Genomic DNA, 27,510 nt, shown 5'->3' with positions numbered 1-27,510 from the left:
ATCGGGGCATTTTTAGGGTTCGATCCATTTTACGATGTCCCTTGAGAAGGCTCCAGAGTGGGAACCGGCACCCTCACCCCTTGCAGGGTTTTCCCATCCATCCCCTCCCAGCCGTGCCTTAGGACTTGTGCCGACACCCACGGCCGATCCCCGCTCCGTTCAACCCACCGGGGTCAAATCCCTACGAATTTTCCCCAGCTCGGAGCCCTCGGTACCGACCCTCCGGTCTGTCTCTGCGGCTCGCAGCTCCCCCGCTGCCCAAGCCACCCCCTCCGGCTCCGGGCGAGGCTCCATGGAGAGTGGGAGAAGGACTCGGGGGGGGAGAAAAAAACCTCTACATCCCCCCCCCTAAACCCAGCACCGGGGTATCCCCGTTCGCGGTGAGTGCGGCTCCGCGGGGCGGGGCTGGGCGGGGCGGGGTGGAGCCAAGGGGGCGTGGCTCCGCGGGGCGGAGCCTAGGGCGGGGCGGAGCGGGACGGCCGAACCCGGCGAGACAAGCGGCGGAAAAGTGCCACGACTCCACACACGGCCGCGGCGGCGAGGAGGGACCGCGACCCGGCACGGGTGGGTAGGAGGCGGCGGCAGCGGCCACCCTCCCCTCTCCCCTTCCACTTCCACGCGGGGGGGAGTCGCCCCGTGGGAGACCCCCACTACCAGGGGGGACCCCCCAACACCCCACCCGCGGCTCCCACCCCCCCCCCCTCCTGCCACTGTCAGCAGACGTGGAGCGGGGACACCCACACGCGTCCCCGCCGCCCACGCGTGGAAGAGGGTGTCCCGCGTGGAACCGGGGAAAGGAAGGGGGGGGATGGGATCCCGGGTTTGGGGTCTGGCCACGTTTGCGGGTGGGGGGGGGGATGAATGGCCCGCGGCGAGGCGAGGGCGGTGCGGAATGGCGGCGTGTGCGGCCGGGGAGGGGAGGGAAAGGGAGAGGAGGGAGCCCGGTCCGCCCCCCGGTCCCTTTTTCCCCGGTCCTCGGTCCTCGACCGCCACCCCCCCCCCCCGGGACATCGCCCCCCCCCCACCCCACAGCCCTCCAAGCAATTCCCCTGCCCGAGCGGCGGCCTGACGAAATTCATTAATCTCATTAAGCGCGGTTACAAAAGGTCACCGCTCGCGGGCGGTTGTTCCTTATTTATTTTTATTTTTCCTTAACTAAGCCGCCTCCCCCCCCCGCCCCGCAACAAAAAAATAAATCCCTCCCAGCACTACGACACCCCCCCAGCAGCGCGGGGTCTGGCGATACCCAAAGAATTCAGAAACAGCTCGGCGACCCCATAAACCTCCGGACATCCCCCCCTCCGCCTCACAACAACCCTGGGGTCTTTCCAAACTGGATGTCACCAACTTTCCGGTGGGTTTACCGGCAGGACGCCCCATTTCTCGCCCCTCCGGGAAATCGGTCCGGCGAGGAGAGCGTGCGCCTGCACACGTGGCCGGGCACGACGGAGGAACGTCCCCGCCTGAAATGTCAGCTTTCCTCTTCGCAGAAGCGATGGCAGCGGCCTCCCCTCGCCCGCATCGCCGGGAAATGGCTGGAAGGAATTGGGTGAGGCGGGCGAGGATGCGACCCTGGGATGTGAACCCCGAGCAGAAGCTGACGAGGGCCGGCGGAGGGGAGAGAAAATTTTTAATAGCCGCTGCGGAGATTAAGTCAAGCCGCAGCTGCTTTACGGTGCTATTATGCTCTTCTCGTGCATATATATATTTTTTTGGCCTTTTTTTTTTAATTCCGAAGCTTAGGAAGGGAGCTGGCAGCACTGCCAAGGGCCTCGGCTGCTGTTCCCACCGCACCGCAAGAGCTAATGGAGCGCTAAGACACGTTCAATTAAGTCGAGCTATAACTGTTGACGACCGGTGGCTGATCTGGAGTTGCTGCGTGGAGTAACACATGCTGCCAGGAGGCTGGAAACGCACAGTCACTTACGTGGAAAATGTATTTAAACAGTGGCTGCCGGGGACACGGGCAGGATCTACTGGCGGCACGCAGGCTTTTCTCATTTGTTTTTAATTTTTGTCTCTCTCTATCGCAACAAGGCGGAGAGAGAAACTCCAGGAGAAGATATCTGGTGATTGTCTTTTATCTGCTGGCAGTGCTGCTGCCTTCTCCCGCTGCCGGGCTGCCCTGCTATCGGCAGGATCAGGCCTCCCAGTTCCCTCACCCTCACCCTCTCCCTCCTTTGTGCTGGCGGAACACTGTCCCTGGCCACGTCCCTGTCCTCGTGCCGCTTTTTGGCGAGAGAAGCTGCAGACCAGGGGCAGGCGAGGAGACGAGACTTTTATTTCTTCGAACCCGTAGGTGCTGCCCGCTTCTCGCCCTGATAGCCCCGGAGATAGTTTTGCGTTTTGGAAATAGCCGAAATCTCAGCCTGGAAACTTTTGTGTTGGGTCAGCCAGCTTCGACTGACTTGTGTGTGTGTGTTTAGGGTGGGGAGAGCTTTTTATTGGGTTTTATTATTTTTTTTTAACCTGCTGGGAGGTGCTGTAGAGGAAAAGGAGCTGCAGGTGCTTCGCAGGCAGGCGTTGCTGCGGGCTATGCGAAGCCCGGCTGCATGAACCCAGTTCTCTCTTTCTCTGCCCTCCGACACTCCATCACCTCTTCTTCTGCGTTGCTTTAACCTGAGATGCCACCTTGACACCACGGCAAAGCGCAAGCCTTGGATTGCAGGGGGAACAGTGTCCTGCTTGCAAAGAGCATCTTTTCCCATCTGCAGCACTTATCCAGACCAGGAGGTGATAACAGATATATTTTCCTTTGGCTGTGTAAAGAAATAAGGTTTCTGTAGTTCTTACAAAACCTGTCTCTTCCTTTGCTCCTGCCCAGCTGACGCTTGACCTGGCTGATTTAAACCAGGGTCGGTGGAGGGCCGAGTCGCAAAGATACTGAATTCCTGTGGATTTCATGGAAGTGGTCGCAGAGGGCAGGAAAGGCTGGAGAGGTGGGAAGGCTCTAACCTGATTTTTGACACTTAGCTGTCTCTGGCAAATGCACCCGGTGCCGTCACGCTGCGTGTGTGTGGGTTGGTTTGTCCTGGAAATTGTTTGGTGTTGAAAAACCAGCAAGGCTGAGTGCTTTACTGGTTTTGCTTCCTTAGGGCGAGTTGGACTTTTGCTCGGGGCAAACAGAGGCGACTGCACGTGCGGGGTGGCGAGGGAGGTCAGGTCTCCTGGGCTGTTACCTGGGATGTTGGGAAGTTTGATGGATAATGAGAAGAAGCCACAGGAACGGAAGAGTCGGAGCACAGCGTTTCATCTGGCTCCTTTACAGGAGAAGGCCAAGTGAAATACCAGTTGTCCATCTTATTCTTGTTCTGGCGGTGGTGAAAAGCTTTATCTGCACAAGCTATTTTGGGGAAGGAGTTTGCCTGTGGAGATATTTGGTGATTTCCACTGTTTTGGCTGGATGAGGAGTAGAGGATGATCCTGCTCAAGAAACTTCACGCAGGTAAACATGCTCAGTGTCAGACGTGAACTTGATTTTTCAAACACGGACTCTGGTAGCTGGTGGTGTCCCTGCACCCCTTAGGCACACAACCCTCTCCCAAAGCAGCCCGGGCATCAGATTGAAAAATGCCGTCGTAGGGACAAAGTCCCGTGGAGGACCAGAAGGTACAGAGAGGAGAATGCTGAAGTCTTCAAGCCTCTTCCAAGCCTGGCTCTCGAGCAGAACGTCTACGTGTGAAACTATCCCCTCGGCATCCACGAGCCGACAAGCAGTGATACCTTCGGTGCCCTGTATTTCCATGTCCTGGCTAAGGTTTTGTGCTGGGGGGGGAGTGCGGAGGGCTTCCCTGCCGAAGGGCAAGGCACGCACGCTCCTGCCGCCGCGCTCGCGAGGAGGACTGGGTCTTGCTGTGTGAATCCAGGGGCAAACTTTCAGCCCATCGAAGGGCGAAGACGGCGAGGTCAGGAAATGCCAAAGCAGAGCTTTGCTCCCAATGCTAACGCTGCGGCGCAGTGCTTCTTGCATTTATGCGTCAGGAAGTTCCCGGAAAAAGACTTTTCCTTATCCCCCCGAATGCCAAAGCCAGCCTGGTTTGATTTAAGCGCGCGTGGTAGCGTTACAGCCTGCCCGCGCCGTCTTCGTGCCGTCGGAGCGATAGGCTCTTCCCTGAACCCAGTTGTTGGACTGGTCTGTGCCAAGTCTCAACCGCAGGAGGAACTCTACTGGTAGAACTTGCTCCTTGGAGTCAGCGCCGGGTCTGCCAGGACCGGTCCGTGCCACGGGCTGCGGGACGCGAGCGGTGAGACAGGGAGACCAAAGTTTCCCCTCGCTGTGATAGCACTGCTGGGAGTTATTGCTGCCCGGTTGGTATTTCTTGCTCTTCATTTTGGATTTTCTCCCGGCACGCCTGTCCTTGGGAACAGCCCGGGATTTCTCCGGTCCACCGTTGGGAGCTTGCGAATGGCCCGTGCGAGCATCTCAAGCAGCTTTCACGAGCTCCGGCTGCTGCGACGGCTCTTCCAGCAGGTCCACAGCTCCTCTAGGTTAGTGCTCTGGGATGCTTTTTTCTCGTGTTGGTTTTGTTTTGCAGGGGCTTGTTGGGGGTTTTTTTCTTTACCTAGGAAGGACTTTAATGCTAATCTGCGTCGTTATCTCACCCTGGCTATAAAGCCTGAGAGGAGGCAAGGTACAGGCAGTTTTTACTGCACCGGGGCTGGGTGAGGCTGCCTGTGGGGGAGAGGGAGCGGGGGGCTCAAAGACCCCTGCCTGTAAGGATTTTGGGGGGGGTGCCAGCAACGCAGGGTGGGATATGGGTCAGACAGAGGGCTCTGGCACCACCTCCAGTACTGCCATCTCACCCACCTCACCGGTCTCTGCGTAATAACACCGTCCTCTCTCAGGCATCCTCTGCGTGCTGGATGGCTCTGTAGCGGAGGTTTGGGTTTTTTCCTCTGTTTCCATCCTCCGTGGGCTCCATCCAGCTGCTTTTGGAGGTGGCAGTGGCAGCCGGTGCGGTTGGAGTGCATTTGCCAGCGCTCGGTGATGCCCTTGCCCTATGCTGGAGCGGCAAATTTTTATCTAAATACGAAGCCGTGGTGGCGTGACGTCAGGAAATGTTTCTTTTTACTGATGTGTTGGGGTTGCTGGGTGAGGAACGTGGATCACCTTGTTCTGCCCCTAAACCGGCTCCTGGGTGTTTTGGTGTAGCCCTAAAACCAGCACAAGGTCATGGGTATGTGTTCTCCAGCCCTACTTTTTATTTACTGCCAGGGAGAGGAAATCCAGCCCTTTTCACCCTGCAGGTTAGGAATAATCTGTCTGTCCTGGTGGGGAACCATCCCAAAGCCATGCTGCCGCGTCAGAAAGGAGTGACTTGGCACCACTTACGCTGGGATAGAGTGGGCTGAGGCCGTTCAAATCCGAAATGGCCGGGGCGGACGCGAAATAGTGATGCCTGTAGTATCAGCTGGGATCTCGAACGGTGCCCCGGGGTAGAAAGTTGGCCCTGCCAGGAGAAGCTGGTTCCAGCTGGCGTTGGCAGAACCTCCTGCCTGCCAGCTCTCTCCTGCTTTGCCTGGGATGCTTGGAGAGGTAGGCAGGGAAAGCTGAGCTGCTGGGGAAAACATCCTTCCCCAGGCAGGTGGGTGTCTCTGGTGGGTGGGAGATGGCTGCTTTTGCAGCTCCATCCAGCTCGGGTGTTGGAGGAGATTTTTTTTCATTGCACTGTCACCCCCCCCTTCGCTGGATGAGGAGCTGTGAGCTGCAGATTCGGCTGCGCGTTCGCTGCGCCGGCTGTTCAAAAGGAAAAGGCTCCGAGGTGTCTCCCTGGGAGCACTGAGGTTTTGAAAAGATGCTGATCTCCTTAGTTTTATTCTTATTTTTGCCTCCTCCCCTTCTAGCCCCTCCTTCCCTCCTCAACCCACAACCTCTTAAAGAGGAAATTTGATAATGTTTACAGTTAAGCGTGGGGATGGGAACTTCTGATAGCCGAGGACTTTCTGCATTTTCCTGATTATGTTTTGAAGCACAGTGATGAGAAACCGCAGCCTGGCACCTCCTGGAAAGTGCCCCTTTGCAGATTAACTGCCCAACTTCAGCATCTGGGGGTTCGTGAGCCGCCTCGGAGCAACACGTGGAGGTGATGCCTCAATGGGAGCAACGCGTGAGCGGGACAGCAAGGAAGAGATTGGCTTCGAAACTCAGGACGGGGTTCAATTAGCAATTAAGGAGAATGCAGACAGCAGCATCTTCCTCTGTGTGCGGTCGCATCCTGCCTGCCAGATCTCAGAGCAGGCGGTACGGTCTCCGTTGCTGCTCCATGTGTTCCAGGTGGAGAAACTGAGGCTGGAGAGGAAGGTGGGAAGGACCCTGTGCCCGCTTTGCCCGTCAGCTAGTAGCAGAAATGCCACATCCAGCGCTCCCTTTGCAAGTCTCACTTCTTCCTGCGGGCATCTGTTGGGGAGATGAGATAATTAATCACCAGGCTTTTTTTTTTTTTTTTTAGCTTGAACTTATGACTTTTATTGGTATTTGCATCTCAAGGAAATGGTTGTGACTTGGTTCTCTGTGTGGTGTCTGTCCACGCAGCGTTGTCGCTGAGCTGGTTCTCGTCGCTGGGAGCAGCTACCCAGCAGGATGTGGTCACCGTGCGTCCTCCTCGCCGGGCTGGGCAGAAACCAGCGGTGCCACAGGGTGCAGGTGGCGAAGGGAAAAAGCCAAGGCTGCTGCAAGGCTGGGGAAAGCTCTCCTGTGCGTGCTTTCTCCTTCCAGGAGGATGTTTTATGCCAAAGTTGATAGCCGAATGTGTGGCTGGGTGCAATGAAAAGGCCAGGTGCTCCAGGGAGAGCCCGGGGACGCAGCATCACGCAATGGTCACGTAAAACCATCTCATTGGACATATAATGGGTAGTCGCTCATGGCTGTCTCCGATCCCATCGCTTTTTTTTTGCCTTCCCCCCCTCTTTGGTTCTTCTGGAGGTTGCTGTGGCCAGTGAAATTCGTCGCTGTGGTATGACTGGACCTCATCGGCAATGTGGTGGAGGAGCGCAAACTTGGGGGGGTTGTAAGTAAATGGCCCTCGCCAGGGGTGTGTGAATCTTGAACGTTTGTCTTTTCAGTGCGTGGTGGTGCCATTTGGCGACACAAATGTCTATATGAAAATCCCTGCTCAGAGAGGCCGTTGCATCATTGTTTTTTTTTCCTCCCCACTAACTGTTGTTCTGGTGTCTTGCAGGCACAGAAGAATAAGGCAGGATGGATGTGTATGACCCTCAGACGCTGGGTGTTATGGTCTTTGGAGGCTTTATGGTGATATCAGCCATCGGGATCTTCCTGGTGTCCACCTTCTCCATGAAGGAGACATCGTACGAGGAAGCCTTGGCCAAGCAACGCAAAGAGCTTGAGAAGACCCAGCAGCAGAAAGTAGAGAAAAAGAAGAAAGAGAAACCTGTTGAGAAAAAAGGAAAAGCGAAGAAAAAGGAAGAGAAACCTAACGGAAAGATCCCAGAGCAGCAGCTGGCTCAGGAAGTGACAGACTCTCCCAAGGATGTGGTTCTCGAGCCTCCTGCGGTGCCTGAGCCTGTAACTGTTGAGTCTCCGATCGCAGCGGTCTCAGTGGCCCCCCAGGAAAAGGAGAAACCTGCTCCATCACCTAAGGAGAAGAGGAAGAAGGAGAAGAAGGTGGCAAAGGTAGAGCCTGCTCCTAGCCCGGTGTTGGCTTCACCTCCTGTCAGTGTCCCTAAAAGTTCTCCTGTCTTGGAGGTGACCCCTAAGGAGGTGCCCGTTGTGGCCGTGCCGCCGGTTGGCACGCAGCAAAGCGCTCCGGTCATCAGCTCCGTCGCCATCAAGAAAACCGATGCTCTTCCAACCCACGAGGAGCAGAAGCATGATGGACCTGTCAAGAAGAAGGCCGCGTCCAAGAAGAAGAGCGAGCCAGGTAAGGCCAAATTCCTCTGCGTATATCCCCATCGAGAAAGCCAGCAGGGCACCTTGGTGCTGTTAAAACAGAGCTATCCCATTTTGAGATCTCTTCGTTCTTCTTCAGCGTTGGAAACGGGGCAGCTGTAGAAAGGCTGTCTCTGGTGAGATGGACCATGTGCGCCAAGGAGAGGGTGGACCGAAAAAGCCTGTACTGCACTGTAGTTCTCCCCGGGGGGAAGTAGAGTTGAAGTCAAGAGTTTCTTGACTTGTTTTCACTCTGTAATGTGTTGCCTCCTGCATCGGGTACCCCTGCTTGGTGCTTAGCTCCTTGGTCCAGCACACAGACGTTAGAGAGTTACAGGTTCTTCTCAGATTTGCTCTTGCGTTGTGGGTCTCTGAGCCGATCTGCACGCCGAGAATGGACGGGAGGTGTAGGTATCTGTCCTGGGAGAGGGGGCGGCTGCCAAGGTGCTGGATATCTGGGTGGAAAGCCAAGACAAGGTGTTTTCCCCCTGCAGCCCTGATTATTAAAAGCACACAGGAGCTCTACCGCTCTTCTTCTATGGGGAGGTGGGTCACTGCTAGAGTTTCCTCCTTCTTCAGTGGAGGTGAAAAACAGCCTATTGGAGGAGAGAGGGTTGAAGGTATTTTATACTGCAGGGGACTGATCATAGGATAGTTAGAGGGAAGTAACTTTGGATATGTCACAGGGAAGGGAAAGCTTGCCCGTCATCGTTCATGCCTCACTTGATTGACTCGGAGATAGAAGAGATTAAAGAAGGTGGCCCTGAACTCTCCAGGGTGTAAATAAGCGTAGGGAGGGGAGAAACAGCTCTGTAGCTGCACTCTTGCCTCTCGTTGCACCAACGTGAACAGTCTGGGTTTTATTTTTGGTTGAGTGGTAATTACAGGCACTAAAAATGCGAGTGCTTTCAGCCCTGTAGAAGTGTTCCCATATGGACACATGGGAGAAATCCCTCAGGTGTTCTCAAAGGCGTGACATGGGGTGCATAGGTGTCATTTCTTTCTTTATTTACAAAAAACCCAACCAACCAAAAAGACACCCCTACTTGCTAGCCTTCTCCAGCACATCCAAACCTGGGCTGCTGGGTAACCTGGCAGTTTCCACACCCATGTTTTGGAAAAGGGTCTGCTACTTAGCAGGACATTTTGCGGCTGCTGGTCTCTGAGGTTGGGTTAAAACCCTTGTGTCTGCTCCTCTGAGGAGAGGATTTTGCTGAAGGCCATCTCCACATAGTGACGAGGTTTGAAACGGTTTAAGCAGCCGCTGCTGGAGGGTATCGCAGCGATGGTGTTGGGGAAACTGGAGGTGGCTGGTTTCGCATGTGCACACGGGGATGCACTTCTCTAACTCTGAAAAACATGGCCCTAAATCCAAGCTGTAACAGCTGGGGGAACGTGGACGGGAGATGAACTTTTAGCACTTGTTAAGTTGGGAGGTTTTTTGGCTGCTCCGAACATCCCCTCCTTTGGGTATGAAGTGCCGATCCTGCATGTCTTAAAAGCCAAGAGTGATGTCTTAGCTGCTCCTGTGGGATTTTTCAAAGGAAAGCTCTCGGCAGTATTTGCTCCACGAAGCTGGCTGCAGTTTGACCAAGGTATTGTGGACAGCCTTTCGGCAGCTGTGGTCTCTCCTCCTCAAAGGCAGAAGCAACAAATTATCCCGTGGCAGATAAAAACGGGTGTTCAAAATGTTCAAAGACACGTGCTTGGCACTGAAACAGATGGCAAACCTGACAAGAGCGTTTTTCTCTCGTGTGGGTCATTTTTAGCCTCCTGCATCACACAAAAACTTGCTTGCAAGTGGTTGGCGCGTACTGGGATCCCAGGTCGTTACCTGTGATAGCGGGAGCCACGCTCTCCCGTGAAACACGCGTGGGAAACATGGTGTGGGGCTCCACGCAAGGACCATCTGTGTCTCCCGTGTCCCCTCGGGTTTGAGAAGCGGCTCTTCAGACCCCTCGCCCTCGCTGTGCTTTCCCACGGCAGCTTTGCCGCGCGGCCGCTTCTTGTTTCGTCTCTTCCCTCGGCGAGGCGCGAGGTTTCCGACTCCGCAAACGGGCTCGGCGGCAGCGTACGCTTCCTTTTGCCACGGCTTGGCAGGTTGCCCCGGCTCCCTTTGCCAGCTGCGAGGTGGGGTTTGCGCCGTGCCCGCCTTTGCGCGAGCATCGCTTGTGCAACGCTGCGTGGGAGACGGGCAAAATTTCGCTCGGTGGGTTCCTCCACCCAGTGGGACCGGGCCAGGGGATGTGATATGCCCTCCTGCATCCGTATAAAAAGCAAAAAAAAAAAAAAAAAAAAGAAAAAAGCCAAGCTCTTGGGCCTCAGTTGCACAAGACGGTGGGGCTGCCCCAGCTGCGCTGCTGGGAAGTGGCTGCTGCTGGTGAGACAGACTCTGCTGCTGCCAGGGTTTAGCGCTGCTGTCCTGAACCAGAAGCCAGGAGCAAACGGCGTGTGCTGGAGCTGCTAGGCTTTCCAGGGCTTTGCTGCTCTGTTGGTGTGGTGGGTTGACCGTGGCTGGCTGCCAGACACCCACCCAGCCACTCTCTCACTCCCTCTCCTCGACAGGATGGGGGAGAAAATAAGATGGGGAAGCTCGTGGGTCAGGATAGAGACAGGGCGATTACTTAGCAATTACTGTCACAGGCAAACCAGACTCGACTTGGGGAAAACGACTTTAATATATTTCCAGTTAAGATAGACGAGAAACAGAGATGAAATTAAAACAACACCTTCCCTCCCTGCCCTTCTTCCCAGGCTCAACTTCACTCCTTCCCTCCCGACTCCTCTATTTCCCCTCCCTGAGCGGTGCAGGGGGCTGGGGGCTGTGGTCAGTCCGTAACAGCTCCTCTTGGCCTCTCCTTCCCCCTCACACCTTTCCCCTTCCATGGGCTGCAGTCCTTCAGGAAGAGTCTGCTCCAGCGTGGGCTCCTCTCTCTGCTCCCTCCTCCTCCTCCTCCTCCTCCTTCTTCCCTGGCCTTGCTGCCTGGGGGGGTCCGAGCTCTGTGTTCAGGAGATCCTGGTGTTAACAGCTTTAGAGGCTTTGGAGCTACTGGAGTCCAAACTGCTTTTTCTTCTGGGATTTTTTTAGGAAAATAAGCCCACTGGGCCATAGATACTGTGCAGGAACACCTAAACCACTGCTGCCACCCTCTATCCGTTGTGACCATGTGCACTGTCGTCCTACAAACAGCATCATGGTCCCTGGTACTCCTTGGCTTTCCCGGGTTAGCAGAAGGGTAGGGGAAGGGTTGGAGTCACGTCATTCCCTTAGCAAAGAGCTGGAACAAACCTTCCTGGTGAAAGGCGGGAGATGACCTTGCTGCGTTCTGCATCACTGGCACCGCTGCGTGGGGTGATGTCCCCCACCAAGGTCGTATCACAGCGCGGTCCAGCTTCTGACGCTTTGCTCCCTGGCATTGGCAAAGCACGCCCAGCTCCTGCTGGGAATCACTCAGTTTGATGGAGGATGTTTGATGGAGGGTGGAGGCAAGGTGGTGGGACCAGTAGTAGAGCCAGGCAGAGGTGAGAGCTGGCCCAAGAAGCAGACGTGTGCAGCGAGTGTCACCTCCAGCACTTCTATTGCTTTCAATTAGTGAGGTCTCAAACTTGACTGTGGAAATCTCAGTGGATGCTGCTTTGAAACGGCAGTCGTGGGGTTGAAGCCAACCGAGATGATGCTACTCAGCTCTGCTGCCAGCTTGAGCGGTCCCAACCCCTCCTCTCTCCTCCCTAGCACCCGCGGACTCGGACGGACCCCTCTACCTGCCCTACAAGACGCTTGTGTCCACCGTCAGCAGCATGGTGTTCAGCGAGGGAGAAGCCCAACAGCTCATCGAGATCCTGACGGAGAAAGCGGGCATCGTCCAGGATACCTGGCACACGGTAGGGCTGCCGACGCCGACGTGGCCGCCTGCCGCCGGGGCTCTACCGAGCCTCAGGAGGTGCGGAGGGGAGGGAAGGTACCCTGGTTTTGGGTAGGCTGGCCCCAAAGGTCACTCTTGGAGACCGGAGCTGAATTTTCCCCTGGCGCAGAGGGCAGGATCCCACTCGCGTGGGGTTGGAGGGGATGGGTCCGGTGATGGTGGTCCCCAACTGATGTGCCGCCCCGCGCTGGCAGGCTACGCAGAAGGGTGACCCGGTTGCCGTCCTGAAACGCCAGCTGGAAGAGAAGGAGAAGCAGCTCGCCGCCGAGCAGGAGGATGCAGCCGCTGCCAGAAACAAGCTGCGGGAGCTGAGCAAGGTAAGCACCCGCGCAGCCCTCCCGGCATCCCCGGCGTGGGCTCCGCTCGTCGTGGCTCCCCGTATCTAGTCCCCCTTGGAGGTGAAGGCCAGGGGTTCTCTGGGCCCTTCACCCTTTTGCTGTTTTCTCCCCAAAAAGGGGAGGAGAGCCCCGCCTGACCTCCTTGCCTGGGCCTGATCCAGCCCAGGGAGGCACCAGCCCAAAGAACCGCAGGGTAGTGCCTGTTGGCAGCCGCAGGGCAAGCAGGGGAAAACCCTTCTTGTAAGAGATTGCAGCTTTCTGCTGCTTTAGGGAGGAAAAGAAATCCCTTCCCGTCTCTGCCCGGATCCCTTGAGCCGAGAAGGTGATGATCAGTCCCTTTTTAAGGAGCCTGATCCTATTTCCAGCCCCTGCTCCCCAACTCAGCGCCCTGCCTCCACCTTTTTTTGGATGCTGAGGTCGGAACAGACCCCTGCCACGCTGGACTTGGCACCTCCTGCCTCGCAGCCCGTCCGTCTGCCTGCAGGCAGGAGAGGAGAGGGCAAAGCCAGCCCATGCACTCAGGTGCTGTGCTTAAATCCTTGCCCGTGCAGACTGCACGGAGGAGCACGGTGTGGCTCAGCCGGCTAACAGAGCATCCTGCCTTGGTGGGGGGCAGAGGATGGTTTTGGTTTGGTTTTTTTTTTTTTTAATTATTTTCCTGCTTTGCCCCAAACTTTATGTGATATTATTGATCCTAGGAGGGGGGGAAGTAAAATTCCAGGCTGTCTTACTCCTTTCTCTTAGCTGGCTCAATGTAGAACAACAGTGGCATCCAGTGGCCGCAGAGCCCAAAACAAAATGCTGGAGGAAACGTAAGCTAAACGGGCATGGAGGCAGCTCCGAAAGGGCTGAACTTCTAAGTCTTCTGAGCTGGGAGGCCACTGGTTTCGCATCCCCTTAAGGCAGCAAAACTCGTATACTGGGGACTAACTGAGCTGGGAGGCCACTGGTTTCGCATCCCCTTAAGGCAGCAAAACTTGTATACTGGGGACTAACTGGGTGACGTCTCTCCTCGAAGGAACTGGCTGCCGAGCGAGCCAAAGCGGTGGCCGTGGAGGGCAAGCTGAAGGAGCAGCTGCTCGCCCGGGAGCGGGAGATTGCGGCGGTGCAGGCACGCATGCAGGCCAGCTACCAGGACCACATCAGCGAAACGCAGCAGCTCCAGGGCAAGGTGAGCCCCGCGTTCTGCTCTGCAGCTTCCCCCTCTGGCCGTGGGGTGGGTTTTGGTGGCAGTCGTGTGGTCTTTTGGAGAAGACCAAGATGGGCAAGGGGGACCAGAACCTCAGGGAGGGGGGCGAGACCCTGTGATGCTCCTGGACCGTGGTCTTCAAGGGAGAAGAGGCACATGGGAGCATCCTCAGGGAACGTCGCATCCCTGGGGGCTGTCGGTACCACCAGACACCCCCCCCCGTGCTGCCAGTCCCTCTCGCTCATCGCGTGGGCTTCACGGGGAGAGCAAAGGGGCCAGCGGCGGCATTAACCCCTGTTGGGTTCCTCTAGATCCGAACCTTGCAGGAGCAGCTGGAGAATGGTCCCAACACGCAGCTGGCTCGCCTGCAGCAGGAGAACTCCATCCTGAGGGATGCCCTCAACCAGGCCACCAGCCAGACAGAGAGCAAGTAAGACCGGAGCGGGGGGAAAGAACCCAGGGCTGCCCACTGGAAAACCCTGGGGTTGGCTGTCCGTCGGGTTTGGCCACCCCTTTTCTTGAAGGTGCTTCTCCAGATAGAGGAGGGAGCGAGGAAGAGCTTGCCAAATGGCTTTTGGGGGGGCTGGCAGGGGAAATAAGGATGTTCTTCCCAAGTGGAAGGGCAGGGGAGACCCTCTCTGCTTTGGAGTCACCTGTGCTGATGCTAGAGCCAGCAGACAGCGGAGGGCGGGGGGAGAAAGGACCAGAAGGTGCCGTGGCACTTCCACCCCCTTAGGGGAGCTCGTACTCTCAAAGTGCAGAAGAAATGCAGATGGGAGCGATGCTGCAGAGAACCGAGACCTGCCTGGTGCCTGCAGAGCAAATAGGAGCTAGGTAGAAGAATTTCACACTCCTTTTTATAGAAAGTCTGAAATGGCTGGTGATTAACAGCAGTCCAATAATTACAGAGCGGACTCCAGCTGCTTAGAGCGCTTCCTCTTGTGTCTGGGAACACAGATCCTCGCGTCCTGTACTTCATGAGAAAGGAATGTCTCCTGTGACTGAAACGCGGCTTTTGTAAAGTGATATGTCAGCTCTTTCCACCCCCTCCCTGAAGGACCAGCCGTGTCCTAGAAACAGGCGAACACAGCCATTGAGATGTTTCAAGTCCTGTATCGAGGTTTCCCCCCTAGGTAATATCAGAGATGCTCGACTGGCCTGCGGGCTAAAATAACCCGGCTTCTGTTGGTGCAGGCAAAACGCTGAGCTGGCCAAGTTACGGCAAGAGTGCAACAAGCTGATGAAAGAGCTGTCTGAGAAATCAGAGGTGCTGCAGCAAGAGGAGCAACAGAAGAAGAGCTGGGAGATCAAAGCGGCAGCATCCGAGAAACAGATCGAGCAGCTGCAGGTCAGGCAGGCGCCGGCAAACCCTCGCAGAGACGGGGTGGGTGGCTAAATTGCATGGGATCCATGGACTTGGCCGTGGGAAGAGCTCGGAGGGATATGAGCATCCGTGGTTGGAAAGCAAGCTTGCCTTGCGGACCTCTTAATTACCTCCCCCTCCGTTAGTTCGTCACATGCGATGCGCTTTTTGTGGAGCATCACTAGCAGCGCCCGGGGAGCACGATGCCCTGGTTGAAGCTGTTTTTCTCTCTCTACCTGTGAAGCTGACGAGCCTGGTGGGAAGGACTGGGGGGGAAGGCAAGATGCTGAACGCTGCTGGGTGGTACCCGAAGGCGAGAGAGAAAACGCGCTGGCCCCTGCCAGCCTGCGCTCGCACCAGACCGTGGGTGGGTGCTCTCTCTCGACTCAGCTTAAAAACGGGTTTTTAAGCCCGTTGCTCTCCTCCTTGGTGCAGCAGGTAGAGCTTGTGGCTTTTTTGTTGTCACCAGGGTGTGGCTGGGTTTGGGGTTTTTAGGGGTGTTAAAGGACACCTCCCAAGCAGAACCTCTGAGCGCGCTGTCGGCAGAGGAGCGGCGATTCAAGGCAGGCTGTACCCACGCAGGGAAGAGCATCTTCTAGGAGAGGGGATGCAGCGCTCCTGCTGGGATTCCGCTAAGCTGGGGGCTGGGAGCATGGATCCCGGGTACCCCCGACCCGGGAACTTGCACTTCTTTCCCCCAGGGGTGGCAGACAGGGTGAGGGATATGATGGATCCCTCCCGCACAGGCTGTGGTATCCAAATTGCTCTGGCCTCTTTACAAAAGGGCTACGGTGGCAGAGACCTTTATCTGCGCATGCCAAAATGGTTTTGCGGAGGTGCTACTAGAGCAAGGGGCCTTTGATATCCTTGCTCTTAATTTTTAGGGTGCTTGAGGACGCAGATCTCCTTTTGGTGGGCTGGTTTTGGCCCCTACTGCTTTTGCAGGCAAGAAGCAAAGGGGGTGATGTGGGCACGCAGCCGGCATGAAGCTGCCTTCCTGTCTCAAAACACCAGCTTCTAGGCATGCTTTTAGGAGAACTTCTCCAGGGCTGTCAGCTTGCTGCACACCTTAATACTAATTAAATGAATCATACTAGCTGGAGGACTTTAAAGCCAGCGATGTGTTTCAGACACTAGGGAGAATGTGCTCCATAGTAACACCTGGAGCTCTGAGCTGACAATTCGGGGTCAAATCCTCAAAAAACAGAGAATTCCTGCTTTCTTGGTGGTTTTGGAAGTGTAACTCAGACAGAGGCGGGGCTGCTGATTCACCTTCTTCTGTCCCCTCCATGCAAAGCCACATTTCTCCCTCTGCAAGGGTGCGACTCGTAGCCGTAATGCTGCTGGTTTGCAGCACGGTCCTCATCCTCCTCCTCTGCCTTCCCCTTCGAAGCGCCTGCCTTGGCCAGGCCTCTTCCTCGCTACTTTCTAAGATGGAAAAAAAAAAAAAAAAATTTCTTCCCTGGCCCAAACTGCACAGAAAATTCCTCCGCGTGTGGAAACACGTGGTTGGGTGTCTCCGTCCTGCTAAGCACCGTGGCAGTACCGCTGCCTGCTGGGCTGGGGCTGTGCGTTAGGACCAGAGCTTTAAGACGTTTTTCAGAGCTTAGCTCTCCGGAGAAGAGGATGGCCGTGGTCTTGGCCCAGAACCGAGACGTTCGGGTGTTGTCTGCTTCCCACTTGAGGGCTGGCAAATGATAAAACGTGAGCACGAGGCAAGATGCTTCACGCACAGGGGGAGCGTGGGGGAAGGATGACTTAAACCCCCCCAAAGCACAGCTTAAGGGTAACATTATGTGACATACGGAGCTTTGCTTCAAGTTGGCCGGGGTGCCTGGCACGCTACGGAAAACCTTCTTTTCCTGCCATGCAGGCTTCCCAAAGGGAGATAGAGGCGACGCTGCAGAAGAGGCTGGACGAAGTAAGCGATGAGCTCCGCAAAACCCAGACCAGCTACAAAACCTTGTTAGCAGACGCCGAAAAGGCCAAAGGCCAGCAGCAGAGCATTTCTGGTGAGGACCTTGGATGGGCGCAGGGAGAGCTGTGGGGCAGGTGGGGTGCTTGGTGGGGCTGGTCGGGGCAGGACAAGGAGACCCAGGGATGAATTAGGCTGCCTGGTGTTGGTGTGAGCAAGACGTGGGACCGGTCCGTGGTCCTAGCCTAGGATGCCGCTCCAATGCTTCTCTCCTGTGCTGTCCTGCATCCCTGCCTGCCCTTTGTATGCCTCCTGAAAGCATCCATGGCCAAGGCTTCTTTGGCCAAGAGTCCCGCTTGGGCAGGGCAGGGTGAGGAGTCTCCAAATTTGTTTGCACCTACCTTACCATGTTTCTTACCCTTGCCTCCGACAGAACTGCAGGCCAAGCTGCTGAGCTCCGAAGCGGAGGTTAAAAGCAAGTTGCTGGAGCTGGACGACATGAAGGGAAAACTGCAGGATGCCAGCTCGGAGAATACGAAGCTCCTGGAGAGGATTAAATCCATCGAAGCTCTGCTGGAGGCAGGCCAGATGAGGGAGGCAGAAAAAACCAGAGACTTGCAGGTCGTGTGCTCGTTTAATTGGGGCGGGAGGAGGAGAGGGGGTTACGCCGCTCAAGCAAGTGTTTCTGCACTGTGTTAACACAGTACCTGAGTTATCTTTGCTGTGGGATGCCACAGAAAGAGCTGACCTGCATCGCGTGCCTAGGACAGGTAACAAAAGTGCTTTTTCTCTTCCAGGCAGCCAATGAAGCAGAAATGAAGCAGCTGCAGTCCAGGTGGGTCTAGGTGCACATGGAGACCGCTACGGCACCTCCAGCTTGCTGTCCGTGTGTCCCGGCCTTCCCCGGGTGCCGTGGTTGAGGGCTTCCTGCCCTCTCCATTAAGCAGGCTTGGGGACTGGAAAGCTGGGAAGGCAATGTCAATCCTAGCCAACACAGCTGTTTCAAATATTAATTGACTCCAGTGCTGGCCCCAAATAACAGCCAGTCTGTTCTGAAAGTGAGACTGTAATTGCTGGCAGGCACGTGGAGGCTGACTGGTCCTGCAGAACAGGAGGTTCTGGTGGTGCTGGTGCTGGGGGTGGGATGTCCCTGATCCAAGCTGTTGCTCAAAGCTGGGCCAACCAAAGGAGGCTTTTTGGGGATGTTTCCAGGTATCTCCAAGGATGGAGATTCACTGCCTCTCTGGGTCCCCGTTCCAGTGTTTGACAATCTCTTCCCCCCTCCCGGTGCCAAAAGGTTTCGTGGCATTTAGTTGGAGTTTCCCAGGTCACGACTTGCGCCTGGTGCCCCTTGTCCATGCTCTGGGCACCTCAGAGAAGGCTCAGGCTCTGCACGGGAGGATAATTTCTCAGATGCCCCCACTGCCAGCGGGCATCCAGCATTCCTCTAAAGGAGGGCAGCTGTTCAGTTGTGCTGGTACCCCAAGAGACTTGGGTGGTTCTTGTCAAGGACCTGAACCTTCCTTGGTCTGCTCAAGCTGAGGCTCCCTTCAGGACGGATGGTGGATCTGAGGGTGCGGAGGGAAGCTGCAGGCTCTCGGCCGTCTAGTCAGCAGCCCTGATTTATGGTTACTTAAGGTAGTAGGATGATGCTTTCAAAATGCAGGGCTGTGGGCTATCTCAGCCTAATGAGCTGTGGATGGGAGTGTGTCAGGAGCAGTCCCAGTTGTGTAAGCCAGAATTTTGGCGTTTGGATCAGGTTACTTCTTCCTTTTGTCCTGGGTGTGCAGGCAGCCAGCTACTCACTTGCTTGTTATTGCTAATAAGCCACTAGAAAACTAGATCCCACTCCAGCATTGCCATGGCTGTGGTTTTTAGTCCCACTCCCTCCTCCTCCCGCTGTGTGTAGATCCTGGAGCAGACCGGGATAGGAAGGGCTGTGATCCCCTTCTCGACAGCTCGCTGCCCGGGAGGGAGGTGGATGCTGAGACTCACTCCTGCATTCTGCTCTTCCAGGCTCCAGGAGAAGACGGACCAGCTCTCGTCCTTGGAAAGGGAAGCCACAGAGCTGCGGGAGGCAGTGGAGCAACAGAAGACGAAAAACAACGTACGTGAGTGAACTGGGCTCACAATTTTTTCCTCCAAAACCCAGACCTCTGGGGTTTGAACGACAACCCATCGTCATCAGCTACCGATGGCTCCGTGGTGTGGCCAGAGGCTCTTCCAGACCCGTGGAGCACTGGAGGCATTGCTTTCTCTGCCGGAGAGCAGAAATCCCCCCCGGCAGGCTGCTCTCTGCTCCTTATCCCTCTACTACAAGGTGGTATCAGTTGAGTATCAAGGAGGCAACCTTGCAGCCCTCCACTTGGCCTGTGTCCTCTCTAGGAAGCTCTAAGCATCCTGATGGCTGCTTGTGGAGCTCCTGCCTCCATCCCGCTCTGCTCTGCTCCCTCGAGGCCACTGCCTGAGCGATGCGATGCATCGGGCTGCTGCGAGGATGGAGGGGAAGGGGGCACACGTGGGCGGTGGGATGGAAGACCCTTGACACAAGCAACGGGCTGCCGCCCGTTTTCCTGAGCGGAGGCTTTGAAATCCTCTGCAGTGCCAACAAGCAGCTTGGTGGCCTTCGGCTTATTGCCCTTTGTGTGTGGTCTCGGCAGGACCTTCGTGAGAAGAACTGGAAAACAATGGAAGCGTTGACCACAGTGGAGAAGGCGTGCGAGGAAAAACTACTTGCTGCTACAAAAGCAAAGGTGAGCCCGGCGTTTCTCTCTGTCGGTGATGCCTGTGTTGTAGGGGAAACGTTCAGCCTCCCCAGGCCACCAGAGATGTTTGCCCTGGGTTGTCTGCCTCCTCTTGGGAGCAGTACTGAACCAACCCTCCTGCCAGCTTCTCCAAAGTTTGTCTTGAGGTGCCGTGTATCCACGGTACAGGTCATGGTTGGGGAACCAGGAGGATGGGTGACTCGGGAGGGACGTTTTTGTGGTTCTCAGCAGCAGCAGTTTTCTCTGTTGGCTGGTTTCCCCATGCCAGCTCACCCTCGTAGGCACAGAAAAGCAGGACCGGCAGGCCAGCAGGCACCCAAAACCTCCATCCCATGCCAGTTTGTCCCTCTTACAGGAGGAGCTGGCCCAACAGCTGGACGCACTCCAGACGCGAACCAAGCAGACGCTGCTCTCTGCCCTGCCCGGAGTCACCGTGTCCTCGCAGCAGGTGGGCACGGGCTTTCTCAGACCCCTGCAGAGCCTCCGCCGTGCGGGAAGGACAGACATCTAAGTGTCCTTCTTCTTCCCTGTCCTCTTTTTTCAAACTCAGGATTATGACACGTGGCTACAAGAGTTTAAGGAGAAGACCATGTACGTGCTAAAGCAGCACACCATTACAACAGAGGCACCGGTAAGTGAAGGGGCTGGAAAGTGTTGAGGGAGTCCTTGAGGCCCCCTTCAGGACGGATGGTGGATCTGAGGGTGCGGAGGGAAGCTGCAGGCTCTTGGGCGTCTAGTCGGCAGCCCTGATTTATGGTTACTCAAGGTAGTAGGATGATGCTTTCAAAATGCAGAGCTGTGGGCTATCTTAGCCTAACGAGCCGTGGACGGGAGTGTGTCGGGAGCAGTCCCAGTTGTGTAAGCCAGAATTTTGGCGTTTGGATCAGGTTACTTCTTCCTTTTGTCCTGGGTATGCAGCCAGCCAGCTACTCGCTTGCTTGTTATTGCTGATAAGCCACTAGAAAACTAGATCCCACTCCAGCATTGCCATGGCTGTGGTTTCCACGTTTCTTTTCCTCACCTCTCTCTCCATCACTTCCCTCTCCTTTCAGGATTCAGCACTTAAATTAAAAGAGGCGGAGGAAGCGCAAAGCACTTTACAAGCAGAATGTGAGCAGTACAGAGCTATCCTTGCAGAGACGGTAAGTTGCAGCCCTTGGTGCCGCGTTGGTCTTCTACTAGAAATACATTGTGAGAGGTCTCCGGGCAGCCCAGGCTGTCTGTGGGCTCGTGGTGGGCATCCCACAGTATGTTGGGGGGGCTGCCGCGTAGATTATTTGCCAGTGAGACAGGAGAAGTGGAAAAACCTGAATTTCTAGAGCTCTTCTTCAGCCTAATTGTGTTGGAAACCTTCCTGGTGGTGGTGGGATGTGGAACAGCAAGGGCTCTGCTGAGCAGGGAACCAGAAGCCCCTAGACCTACCTGGGGCACCTAATTCTGTCACCCGTGCTTTGGCCCAAATCCTTGAAGAGGCATTGGGCATGCGAAAGCTTCTAGCCCTGACAGTGCTCGGCTCGGGAGGGTTGGAGGAGGTTTGGACCCAGCTGAGGTTTTGCCGACAGGAGGGGATGCTGCGAGACCTGCAGAAGAGCGTGGAGGAGGAGGAGCAGGTATGGAAAGCAAAGCTCACGGCGTCCGAAGAGGAACTCCAAAAGGTGAGTGTTCGGGGCACGCCTGGGTTTGTCGCTTGTGTGCAAAAGGCTGGTGTTGGCTATAAATCGGATGGCGACCTACACTGTTCCTGCCAACCTTGAACTCTGAGACACGGGGACTCTCCCTTCTCCCAAAATCCACCCCCCCTGTCACTAAACCAGCAGACAAGCCCACCTAAGATAGGAGCTAAGCCTCTGTCCTCCTGGAGCCCCCCTCCCCGCCTGATGTGTGCCTGGACCCTGCCAGTGGAGCAGGAGGAATGCTTGCAGCTCCCGGGTTCAGGCGCGCTCGTTGGGAAACCACGTCACCGCTTCAGCAATCTGAGCTCCGATCCTTGGAAATCGGGCTGAGCCCTCCTGGTGGGCGCTGGCTTGACGGGACGAGAGCACGTGCAGGGCTCTTGGACTCCCATTTGCAGAAGAACTTGGCTTGCTCTCAAAACGCGGGTTAACCTTGGCGTTCCTTGAGCCTTCAGAAAGGAGCTGAGGTCCAAGGCACGTACTGCACATAGTTTTGGGTCCAGCTGTCTGTCTAGCTCTGGGTACTGCTCTTCCTAGTTAAAAAGCCAGCCGGTAGCTGCCAGAGAGCCATGGTTGCCCAGGATTTTGGTGAGGAGCGTGTTTCGTGAGCTCTCGTGACTTAGCTGGAGCCTGGGAGAACTTGGCTGGCAGTGCCTTTTCTGCGCAGCGGACTTAAGTTATCTCCTCCCTCTTGAATGCAGAACTGAGATGAAGCTACTTTCTTTCCCCAGTCTGGCTGCTCCCCGTCCATCAGATGGGTTTTTGAAGTTAACTGGGGCTGCAGGGAGGTGGGGGAGCTCTCGTACAAGAGATCTTTGATTTCTCGGCCCGTTGCTGGGGCTGGTGTAGGATTGCACTGGGATGACGTGGCTGCCGGTGGTGTGCTGGCAGCAGGGTGTGCGTGATGGGATGAACGTCTGGTGGCTAGGGCAGGTCCCAGAGCAGTCCTGCCTCTCTGTGGAGAAGAGATGAATTCCTCCTTTCTGAAAGATTCAGCAACCGTGGAGCCCTCTTCAAAAAGCAGTCCGGGTTTAAATGCAAACCCCACGCTTTTTCTGATAGCTTGGCTTCGCTTCATAGCAAAGCCCATGGCGCCTCGTTGGAAAGTCTACCTTGCTGCTTCCAAACCAAAGGCGCTTTCGGTAGGAAACTTGCAGCGAGTCTGATGCCAGTTTCTCGGGTGTTGAAAGCTGACTGCAGCCAGCTGAAGTCCAGCAGGCAAAAGCCGTTAACCTTGCTCCACGATTTACAGCCTGGGCTTGTTGGACTCGTCCTCCCCGGGAAGAGGAGCTCCTGCCCTGCAGGCTGTGGAGCTCCGCTTTGGTGTCAGGTCTTTTCCGCACTCGGGTACGGGATGAGGTGGGAGTGAAATACTGGCTGGTTTTTAGTTGAACGAAAGATGCTCAGTCTCCACGTGAGACGCCGTTCACCGACCTTCTCTAATCCTTTCTGGCTTAGTCGCAACTTCAGCTGAAATCCCTTGAAGACGTGGTGGAGAAGTTGAAAGCAGATCTGCAGAGCACAGATCAGGTAAGGGGTTTTGGGTACGGGGGAAGGTCCCCGCGCAGGGGCCGGAGGGATGCGCGCTGTGCTTGGGCTGAGTCGGGACCCATCTCCCGACTTGCCCTGGGGAAGGCAGGCTGGGACCAGGGGATGTTTGGGATGTGTTAGACCTCAATCTCACCCCCCTCCTGCTTTCCTCCCTTTTAATCCAGCTAAAGGAATACACCTCTCTTCTGGAAACGCAACTGGAAAATCACTTGGAGACAGCCAGCTCCGAACGCCAAAACTACACAAAAGAAGTTGAAGTCGTAAGTGTGGCGGCCGTTACCTTCTTAAATGCTTCTTTCTTCTGAGCCTGACTTACCACCCCATACGTGTTTTGGGGATTTGGGGAGTGCCCTGGGGATCCTTAGCTTTGCAAAGCAGGAGAAAACACACAGAAGTGTTTGCTCCGGTCTGGGTTGTAGACACCGAAAGTCAGGAGATGGGACAGGGAGATCTGTATGGAGATGCTGCCCACTGCTCCTTGGTGGCCTGTGGGATTTCTGTAACACAGGTGGGATGGAGCTGTCTCACGGTTGTCTCTCTGAGCAGGCATCAGCAGGCAGGTTAGCAAGTGATGCCATTGTGGCCTCTTTGAGAAGATGTTGCACCCTAAAAATACTTCCTTGGGCCAAAGGGCTCCAAAACCAAGTGCATAAATGGACTTTTTTTTTTTTTTCTTTCTTTCTGTTCCTCCTCGACAGTTGAGGCAGCTCTTATCAGAGTCCCAGGAGCAGCTGGAGGCAGCGAAGACAGAAACGCAGAAGCAGAGCAAAGAGCTGGCCTTGGTAAGGGGTTACCCCTGGAGCTGCCCTGCTGGGACCTCACTGGGTCTGGGGCCAGTTTGCAAACCCAGCTGTGGGGCTGGCATCCTCCCCACCAGTTCGGGGAGGAGAGGAAGGCACAGCCAGCGCACGGGGAAACCTGGTGCTGCCAGGCACCAGACTGATCTGGCTTTCTGAGAGGATGTTTGAGACCCAGGAGGAGATTTTTATTCGCTTGCCTTTCCTCCTGTGATGGGAAGGAAGGGAGCAAGGCTTGCACAAGCTGGTGTGTAGCAGAAGAACCCAGCTGCCCCACCGCTGGACACTGGTTACCCCAACACCACCCTGGCGTATGGGTTTGGGTGCCTTAAGCATCCTTCCATCCATCCATCCATCCATCCACCCATCCACCTACCTCCGATGGGAGGACTGAGGCTGTGCAGCCCGTGTGTAGGGGTTGCTCAGGGACCCGAAGGATGGGGCTAGGTTTCTGCAGGTAAATGGGGGAGAAGACTGGGGCCAGGAGAGCTAACAGACCTGCCAAAAGCAGGAGGGCTTTTGTTTTTAAATCCATACTTTGATTGTGAGAGGCTCAGGAGATTGTTTTTAAAATCCTCGGCAGTACCCCTGGCTCGCAGAGCCGCTCGGAGCGGAGCAATCCGGGAATACGGTTTCCCGTGGGTGCCGTGACTCTTCCCAGCCTTGCAGCCGCTACGATGCAGCCCCTCACTCTCGAGGGAACGTGGCACAGGGCCATCATTAGCCTTAATCTCATTAGATGGGCAGGCGGTTATAAGTGTGGAAGATATTTGTGTTCCTCCAGCGACCTTCCCTTTCTTCTGGCCAAGGGACGCCGTTAGCTTGCAGCTTGACTGCTGGTGCTGCTGCGATGCAGGATGGAGCCCTGGTAGATGGAGTGGGGGGGATTTAATTGGGGTGATGTTCAAGTAACTGCCTCCCCAGCCATCCCAGCTGTGATCAATGGCAAAATGGGGTCTGCCACCCTGCCTCGATCGCTTTATTTAACACCTGGGCTATGGCAGTGCAAACCCTCAGCGGTGGCTTTAAGCCAAGGTGCCGAGCGATCGAAGAGCAGACGAGGCACGAGCGTGTGCTCTGCGCTCCTAGGAGCTGTCGTGCCTCAAACTGCCCAGGTTAGGTACCACCATCCCACGTCTAGCAGAAACCGAGGCGGTTTTCCAAACATTTCAGCTTGCGTGCAAGCAAAAAAGGCCGGCAGACTTTGTCTACGGGTCCTTGTGGGTCTTGCAATGGCTGCGGTGCGGGGATGTGTAACTGAGCCAGGCTTGCTGGTCCTCCTCCTTCCAGGTCAGGCAGCAGTTGAGTGAGATGAAGAGCCGTGTACAGGATGGAGAAGTAGTGGGGTTACAAGCTGACCCAAGCGAGCCTGCGCCCCTCGAGGTTAGGGTGGTGAGACCGCTGCCCGTGGAGGCACTGACCCTTAACTGTGTCCCTTGTCCCGTCTCACCGTCTCTAACCGCATGGGGAACCGCACGTGGCTTTGCTCAGGGCTGTCGCGGCCGTGTCGTCTCCCGTCCTGTGTGTTGGGGGGGGAGAAGCCAGCCCCCCCCCCATCCCTTCAACCGTGCATCCTATTCCTACCGGGAATGGGAATTTCGCCAGGCTGTTCCCCTTGGGAGCCCTCCGCCACGGCATCGGGCTGGCAGGATTTTGGGGGAGGCAGGCAGGGGATGCTGCAAGCCCTTGGGCCAACGTGGCCACGAGACGAGGCTTCTCATCCCAAGTCCCAACTGGCGCTGCCTGAGGAGCAGGCAAAATTTGGCAAGCCCCGGGCTCACCATCGGCATCCTCCCGGCTTTTGTGCGGAGAGGGGATGCCGGTACCTCTTGCCCTTTGGCGCCCTGGGGAAAGCTTTGGGTTTCATTTCTTCTGCCTAGCCCAGCTTTCTTGGTGATGTCCCTGCTAGCTCCTCTCTTGGGTCTTTTTTTTTTAATTTTATTTCTGGGTGTTTTCCCCTCTTCTCAACACAGTTGAAAACCCAGCTGGAGCAAAATGAAATGCTGGTGGAGAAGGAGCAAGGGCTGCGGCAAAAGCTGGCACTGGAGCTGGAGGAGGTAGGTGCGGGCGAGGAGGATACAAGGGTTTGCAAAGCTTTTATGGGTTCTTGGCTGCTAATGAAGCCCAAGAATTAATTTGAAGAATTAATTTGAAGGTTTTTCCCCATCCCTGTCTGCATCTCGGACATCGTCGCATTCACTCCCCCATCTGAAGAACTTCTTGGAGCAACTGTGCTAAAGCCACGAGGCATTGCTGGCCCCTCGCATTGCCCCTCTCCCCGTCCCCCCGTATTTTTTACAAGCTCTTTCCCTTGAGGGTTTTAGCTGGGTTTCATCCTGCTTCTGGTGAGAAATGCCATCTCCCTGGTGGAAGCTGGATCAGCAAAAGCAACGCGTTGCGTTTAGCATCCAACCGTCCGACAGCGGCTCTATAACCTAACTCTTCGCCAGGGGCAGACCCACCGGCGACCATGGGCTGTACGGGAAAGGATGCGGGAGATGCCTGCCGCTGTTAGCGCGTGTGGTTTTTTGACTATGTCCCCCCCTTCCAGGCCCAAAGGTCAGCGTGCAGTTTGCAAGCAGAGCTGGAAAAGCTGAGACTGGCTGAAAACGCAGCAGCTTCAGACACGGAGGAGGCCCAGCATCTCAAGGTGATTTGGCTGCCCTGCTGTCTTGTGCTTTGGTGTTCAGCCGAGACAGCAAAAGATGTGTCCGAGCAGGACTAAGGGTGTGATTTATCGTTTTGGGGGGATGGCGGGGTAAGGTAGATGGTTCCCCTGCCCGTAGCTCCCTGCCTGGGGCTGGCCGTGAGCTCCAACATGGCTAAAGGACAACAGGGTGCAAGTCACAGCCCCTTCAGCCTTGTTGGCCAAGGTAAGGGCGATGCTCTGAGCAAACGCTCTCCCAGGCTGGGCTTTTCACCTCTTGGGAAACCGTTCTGCTCCCGTGAGGTCGTCTCGGCCCGTGGCATCTCTGGGGAGCCAGCGTGAGCTGTAGCTGACGGGGTGATGCTTGGTCACCCTGGGGAGGGAGCTGGGTGCTCCTCTGGGTCGTGGCCACCGAGGCGGCGGGGTGCAGACCCGAGGTGACGTTTTGGAGAGGGGGGAAGGTCACCAGATGGCAAAGGGAGGCTCAGGCAGATGCCTTCTTTTCACTCCCACGTAGGAAAGACTTGAAAAAGAAAAAAAATTAACAAAGGACCTGGGCCAGGCAGCAACCAAACTACAGGAGCTACTGAAGGTTACCCAGGACCAACTGGCCAAAGAGAGAGAAACGGTGAAGAAGTTGAAAGAACAGCTTCAAGAAACGGTACTTGAGGTGGCCACGGCCACCCCTCCCCTTGATGCTGTCGGGCAGTGGTTTAAAACCAGAGGCAAGGTGGCACTTGCTGCCAGAAACCATCTGCGTGGTTTTTGGGAAGCCCTGGGACCACGCGAGATGGTTCTCCCTGCCCAGAAGGCAGGACCCGGCCCATCTGTGAAATACTTTGACGGTGAGAATAAGGTTGAGACCCCGCTGAGTAACCCACGTGTGTTTTCCTTCTCCAGGGGGAAGAGGACAGTTCAAAGGAAGGGACCTCAGTTTGACGAGTCTGTGACCCAGACCTTACCGTTCAACTTACCAAAATGCCTTACACATTCCTAAAAATAAAAATATATGCTGAATTTACTGTAGATAAAAGATACAAGACATTAGTGACCCAAAACCTAGTTTTGAAACTTAAAAAAAAAACAAAAAAACAAAAAAAAACCCCCAAACCCCAATCAGTAAACACTGCAGGCGTATGTTTGTAAGAAAAATCTTCATACTGTTTTGTACAACCGTTCGTTTCCCCGGGGAGCCGCTCCGGCTGCGTCGGGGCGGGCGCCGGGGCTTCACCCTCCTGTCGCAGCAGAACCCACGAATGTGTGAAAAGGGAAGACTGTGTTTGTACATCAACCGGTGCAATTATTATTATATTTTTCTTTTTTTTTTTTTTTTTGGAGTGAAAGGAGTGTGAAAGCAAGACCCACCATGGAAGGAAGCCTCTCTTTGATGGGTGGCTCTTGGCACGTATCCTTTTGTGTATTTCTGGGTGTCAGTACAATTAAAATGACGTAGTGAAAAGA

At 55.6% G+C, this 27,510-nt stretch overlaps 1 protein-coding gene across 2 annotated transcripts; it reads left to right on the top strand.

The window, feature by feature from the left end:
• The first annotated feature begins 450 nt into the window (after window positions 1–450).
• Window positions 451–27,510, top strand: RRBP1 (ribosome binding protein 1). 2 transcript variants are annotated; one of them, XM_069799868.1, is made up of 24 exons: window positions 451–564; window positions 7,179–7,880; window positions 11,622–11,770; window positions 12,006–12,128; window positions 13,168–13,320; window positions 13,650–13,768; window positions 14,533–14,686; window positions 16,575–16,713; window positions 17,050–17,237; window positions 17,414–17,451; window positions 18,633–18,723; window positions 19,277–19,369; window positions 19,737–19,829; window positions 19,932–20,012; window positions 20,434–20,523; window positions 20,944–21,036; window positions 22,513–22,584; window positions 22,770–22,865; window positions 23,304–23,387; window positions 24,693–24,785; window positions 25,376–25,459; window positions 25,954–26,052; window positions 26,567–26,710; window positions 26,950–27,510. In XM_069799868.1, exons 2-24 carry the CDS (start codon window positions 7,199–7,201, stop codon window positions 26,986–26,988), a joined length of 2,997 nt encoding a protein of 998 aa, XP_069655969.1. In that variant the 5' UTR covers window positions 451–564; window positions 7,179–7,198; the 3' UTR covers window positions 26,989–27,510. The 2 variants fall into 2 exon arrangements, with proteins under 2 accessions (XP_069655969.1, XP_069655970.1); XM_069799869.1 differs by lacking the exon at window positions 24,693–24,785.

The sequence above is a fragment of the Haliaeetus albicilla genome, chromosome 13, assembly GCF_947461875.1.
Source record: "Haliaeetus albicilla chromosome 13, bHalAlb1.1, whole genome shotgun sequence".
Taxonomy (NCBI): domain Eukaryota; kingdom Metazoa; phylum Chordata; class Aves; order Accipitriformes; family Accipitridae; genus Haliaeetus; species Haliaeetus albicilla.
Note: the sequence above shows the minus strand (reverse complement) of the source record. Positions and strands in the feature narration are given on the sequence as shown.